At 63.9% G+C, this 5,586-nt stretch overlaps 1 protein-coding gene across 1 annotated transcript in view; it reads right to left on the bottom strand.

Annotated features, from left to right (window-relative positions):
- Positions 1-3,758: 3,758 nt before the first annotated feature.
- Positions 3,759-5,586, bottom strand: part of LOC104851863 (cholesterol 24-hydroxylase) — a 20,368-nt gene continuing 18,540 nt past the window's right edge. Inside the window, exons 15-17 of the mRNA XM_010609232.1 lie at positions 5,372-5,547; positions 5,111-5,297; positions 3,759-4,322 (exon numbers count right to left, since the gene is read on the bottom strand). Of these exons, the coding sequence (XP_010607534.1) occupies positions 3,759-4,322; positions 5,111-5,297; positions 5,372-5,547 (927 nt within the window). The remainder of the gene's footprint in view (positions 4,323-5,110; positions 5,298-5,371; positions 5,548-5,586) is intronic.

The raw sequence follows: 5,586 nt of genomic DNA, 5'->3' as shown, positions 1-5,586 counted from the left end.
ACCCCTGCCTGGGCTGGGCAGATAAGAGAGGTTCCTGTGCCAACAGCCCGGGTGATTGGTGGATAATCTGGGACTGCCCTCCCTGCTGGGCCTCTCCTAGGCTGTGTGGAATGTGGCCTGAGAAGCCAGTGCACCCCTGGGTGCTTGGTCCCCAGGACCCCAGCCCCGGGGTCCTGGAATGCTGCTTCCTGAGACTGCTCCACCCCTGAGCTGGGACACGTCTGGGCACTGGGGCGGGGGGGTTGATGGGGTGACGCCATGCTGAGTGCCACTTCTCGTTCCTCTGGTCATTGGGACATCAGTCGGCGTCTGTTGGCGTCTCCTCAGGGTTCAGTGACCACCCAGGAGCCGGCCCCAGGGGTGTGGTGGGGACACGGAGCCAGGCTGTCTGTCTCCAAGGCACAGGAAGGCGGGCCCTGCCTGGGGGTTTTGGCGACAGTCCTGCGCACCTTCCGGTCCTGCACACCTGCGGGGGCTCCGTGGTGTCAGGGGTGAGCTAGGGTGAGCAAGGACCTTCAGGCAGCCAGAGACTTTGAGCCTGGCACTGGGGCTGCTGGGGAACACTGGCTAAGATGACGCACCCTGCAGGCACTTAGAATGCACTTGTGTGCCGGTTGAGCGCCAGCCCAGCCTCACTCCAGGGCCCCAAAGGGTCCAAGTCCCAAGGCGCCATCAGCTCAAGGTGAGGTCTGCCCAGGCCTGCGGCAGAGCAGAGGAAGAAAGGTGGCTTCAACACCAGGGAGAGAGGCAGCTTCTGGTGAGCTCTCTGAGAAATCTGGGGGCTTCCTGGAAGAGCTGGGGTCCGAGTTTCCTTGCTGCAAGGTGGAGGAGCTATGGTTGAGGACACAGATGGAGTTTGATGGCTTTGGGGACTGTTTCCCCAGAATTTGCCTGCATGCATCCGGGGAACCCCTCTGGTCCAGGGCAAACCAGGACAGTTGGTCATCCTGGGTCCCTCCAAACTGAGTTTTGTTTTTGTTTTGGTACTAGGGATCAAACTAAAGTCCTTGTGCTTTAGAAGCAGGTGGTGGAACCACTGAGCTAAATCCCCAGCGCCTGAGGTTTTTATTTTCAGTGAAAAAAGAAAAAAGCCAAGCCAAGCCAGAGCGGCCCTGGGGCTGTCGAATTCTCGGCCCCACCTCTGCACTTGTACACCCCCTGCTTCCTCCTTATCCTCAGAGGCACTCAGAGATCCCTCCTCGGTGACAGAAGCCAGTCTCAAGGAAGAGAGCCAGCTGCCTCCAGCGCCCCCACCAGCCCAGAGGGAGGAGCCTCACCTGTGAGGTGGGCGGGGTCTCATCAGAGAGGTGGGAGGAGTCTTGAGGGGCGGGGCCATGGCCTCCTTGAAGCTTAACTGACAGAGCAGTGGTAGCGGTCTCCCCAGAGAGTGGGACCAGGACAGGGAGGCTGCTCTTCCTTGGTGTGTGAGGGAGCAGATAAGTGTGGGCTGGGGTCCAATGTCTCCTAGGCTTGGCCTAACTCAGTGTGGCTGTGGACGTTGTGGTCCCCTGGTCACTGTTTCCACCTCTGGGGAGCATTCATGAGCACCTGCTGGGTTCTAATCCAGAGTCCCTGTCCCCAGGCCGCACCATCTCTGGCGCCAGCCTGGGCAGAGCCTGTGAGCCCCGTCTCGGGTCTGTTCCTCGCGGTCCTGCTTGGGGCTCCCTGGAGGGGCTGATTCAGCAGAGGAGCCTGGCATGGAACAGAGAGGCCAAGGGTCGGGGGCCGTCACAGTCCCCCCGGGGACAGTGGTGTCCCCAGCATGGGCTGCAGGGAGGGACTGGCGCTGCAGTTGATGCTGCCTGGTGGTGCAGGAGCAGGGCAGGAAGGAGCCGGCGAGGGGGACCTGGGACAGAGGCCGTTTGCACCAGCCCTGCTGGGTGACGAGGACCAGCCAGCCCAGCCCTAGTTTCTCATTAAGAATGAGCCGTGACAATGTGCACACCAGGGCCCAGAGCAACATGGGCGTGCCACATCCCACCCTTCAGTGTCTGTCTGCCCCATGTCCCCCCAAGGGACCGGCCAGTGCTAGCTTCCTCTTCCTGTCCCTGGCCCCAAGGGCTTCCTGTTGTCCTTATCGTGGGAACATGTGACAGGAAAAGGAGCTCTACTCCCTGCTCCTGAGTTCTCAGCAGAGGGAACAGGCTCACTGTGTGTGTGGGTGTGCAGGGCATGGGTGTGAGCGCGTGCTCACAGGTGCATGGCAGGGGCTACCTGTGGGGTGTGAGTGCAAGAACGTATGTGATAACATGTGACGTGTGCTCCTGGCTGAGCCTGTGCGTGTGATGTGTGCACACACCTGCATGGCCCTGGTGCCACAAGCTGTCCTGCTCTGTTCCTGTGCTGTCAGCCCCGCGGCTCATGGTGTCTGATACCAACTTCAGCAAGGCCTGGGTGGGCACACAGCCTGGCCTTGTGAGGGGACTGGGGTGGGGAGGGGAAGGCAGGGGCCAGAGAGGACCCCTGGGAGGTGGCACAGGTGGGGGAAGAGCTAGGTCCCCGGGAGGTGAGATCTCTGGGCAGGGCAGGGTTGGGACCCCTGAGGGTCAGTGATGGGAAGGGGTGCCCAGGTGGGCCGGGAAGGGTGAAGCCCCATCTGTTGTGCCCTCTCCTGCCCAGGCACCCAGTGCCTCTTCTCAGGGCCCCTGCAGCACAGTGGAGGCAGCAGCAAGTACAGAGCCTCATCTCCCATGGTGGCCACGGCTTGAAGGACATGGATGTCACATGGGACGGCATCACAGCCTCAGACATGTGGCCTTAGGTGGCTGGCATGGGGTGTGGGGGGTTGGATGCTGCTCTGGGGGCCTGGCCCTTGGCAGTGCCTGCCAAGCCCCCTACTGCTGTGGGTACATAGCGGGCTCAGGTCTCACCGTCACCCTGAGCCTGCAGGAACATAGACAGGCAGTGGTGGCTCAGACAGACAAACACGTGACACACATAGACTCACACACGAGTCACATACATGACATCCACACAGGTTCACACACACACACACACACACACACCCCTGCACAGCCCTGGGAAACGACCTCCCACAGCCGGGGCCCCGGCTCAGCCCAGGCACCCCAAGCTGACCCCACCTGGGTGACCTTGGGCAGCCCTCCTGGCCCCCAGGCTCCTGGTCAGCAAAGAAGCCTGGGCAGCCTGGCCAACTACTCGGGATCCCTGGGGACTGCTGTGGGTGAGTCCTGGGTCCCTGGGGCAGCCTCTTCCATCTGTGCCATGCTGGTGAGGAGACCTCCCTGACTCAGGCTCAGGCGGTCCCCTCTGCCCTGGTCAGGGCAGGACCCTCCCTGGGGCCTTGCACAGGGACCCCAAGCTCCAGGGCAGCTGACCCTAGGCTGCCACCAGCGGGCACTCTGCAGACAAACCAGGGCCACCGACACCCCCCCCATTCCCTCCCAGCAGTGTCTCTGCTCAGAGGCCCTGTCCTGGTCCCAGGCCCCCACTGTTAGAGTAGGGATTGAGGGGCTGGCCACAGTTGCTGTCATCCCCTCTGCACCCCCAAGCCAGAACCAGCAGGGGAGCTGATCCAAGGGGTGAGGAGGGGAGCTGGGCCTTGTGTGCCTGCCCAGCACTACCCTGGAACCCCTTGGCCACCCAAAGGGAGCTGCTTGCTTCTTACCAGCCCCTCTGGGCCAGGCCAGAGGCTATGGCTTGGCAGAGGCCTCTGCCACCACGCTGTCTGGTGAAGCCCAGCCGGGCCACCAGCCACAGCCCCTGCTCCAAGAGCAAGGCCAAGGGGTTCCAGGCAGCACCTACCCAGGGCTGCACTCGGGAGCTTCGGCCTGTGGCCAGGTGTGCAGTGAGCAACCTGCTCGGCCCAGGCCACTGCTGCCCATAATGCAAAGGGAGAAGGGAGGGGCTCGCCGCTCCTCGGTGGTCCCCCGCAGGGCTAGCAACCTGTCCCCAGCCTCGCCCACAGGAGGCTGGCAAGGGGAGGGGCGCCGCTCCGCGGTGCCCCCCCGCAGGGCTAGCAACCTGTCCCCAGCCTCGCCCACAGGAGGCTGGCACGGTCCCCAGGGGGTGCTGAAAGCCCCGCCCTCTCTGCCTGCTCCACAGTGGATGAGCGCTCTGCTCCCGGGCGCCGCCGCGCGGCTCCTTGGGGCACTGCGGGTTTGCTGGGAGCCAGCTGTAAAGATGCTGAAGACCGTGCGAAGCCTGGGGCGATGGATGGCCGGTTTGGGAGGCCAGGTGGGGATCCAGGCCCTGCTGCTCATTATCTTTCCTCCAGCGCCCGAGTTGGGGTGCCGAGGAGAGCCAGGTCCGCAGCACCCTGACTGCACAGTGGCCTTCCCGTGGCCAGAACCTGAGGTCAGCACCTGCGAGATGGTGCAGACCCCAGAAGGGTCATAGATCAGTGACCCGAAGACTCAGGCTCCTGTGGCTGGGCATTTGCCAAGCTGGGGAGCACGTGTTCTGCTGAGCCCTGGAAGGGGCTGACCCTCGGGGAATGTCTGGCTGCGCCCCAGCAGTGCTGAGGTTCCGAGGCTCGTGGCAGCCAGACCCCGCTGTGGCAGGAGGCCGAGGGCATGGGTCAGGGGTTGGGTGAGGTTCAGAGAAGGGTTGCAGAGGGAGAGAGGGGGTCCAGGAGGGCAGCTGGCGGCATGGGGGCCAAACAGGGAGAGAAGACAGCACCCGTGTGGGAATTGGGCCTGCTGTTCTCGGGATGGGCAGGGCTCCAGCAATCAGAGGATGGGGATGCCTGGTGGGCCCGGGGGCTCTGGCGTGGCCCTGAGGATCTGGAAGGCAGCAGGAAGGCCGTTTGTCTTTGCCCAAGGCGAAAGCCGGAGGACCAGCCCTGAGGAAGGGGCTGCCTGGGCTTATGGCCCTCGGTCCCGGCTGGGGAGGAAGGGACAGCCTCCTCCACCTCGCCCCTCTGGAGGGTTTCATTCTCCCAGTTGGGGTGCCTGAGCCCCCTCTGCCAGTCAGAAGGTGCCAGGGGTGGGTACATGTGTCCACTGCACGAGGACACTGAGCCCCACACCAGGCTCTCAGAGCCAGCTCCTGGAGCCTGGGACTCTGCCCCAGTGGTGCTGTGTCCCTAACAGCTCCACACAGAGGCAAGAGCACTGGGCTGGGTGGCCTTTCGTTCATGCAGTCAACACACGTTTATTGGGTGTTGACTCTGTGCCAGGTCCGGCGGCCGCGGGAGCTTGGGGGCAAAGCACACGCGGACCCTGCCCTCAGGGTGTCGGGCACAAAGCCGACACTCGCGGTACGTGCGGTCAGTGTGGTGTGGGAGGTAGCGCGGGGACACAAGGGAAGGCCCGGCCCACGGGTGGTGGGAGAGCTTCCTGGGGGTGGGACACTGGGAGGGGCTGCAGGGTTTGAGCAAGAGTTAGGGAGTCTGAGGCTGCGGCTGGCGCACAGCTGCAGGAGTCGGGGACCTCGGCGGCAGCTGGGATCAGTGGGCCACCAGGGAGGGCCTCGCAGCCACAGGCGACAGGGGCGCTGAGGGTGTGAAGTAGGCAGTCGTGGCAGCACAGGGCCGGCAGGAGCCAGCGCAGAGGGTGGCCAGGGAGGGGACAGGGCTTGAGTGGGCAGCTGCGGACGGCATGCTCAGATGAGTCAGCAGGGCGGCGG

The sequence above is a fragment of the Fukomys damarensis genome, unplaced genomic scaffold, assembly GCF_012274545.1.
Source record: "Fukomys damarensis isolate Sample0158 unplaced genomic scaffold, DMR_v1.0_HiC HiC_scaffold_21, whole genome shotgun sequence".
In the NCBI taxonomy this organism is placed as follows: Eukaryota; Metazoa; Chordata; class Mammalia; order Rodentia; family Bathyergidae; genus Fukomys; species Fukomys damarensis.
Note: the sequence above shows the minus strand (reverse complement) of the source record. Positions and strands in the feature narration are given on the sequence as shown.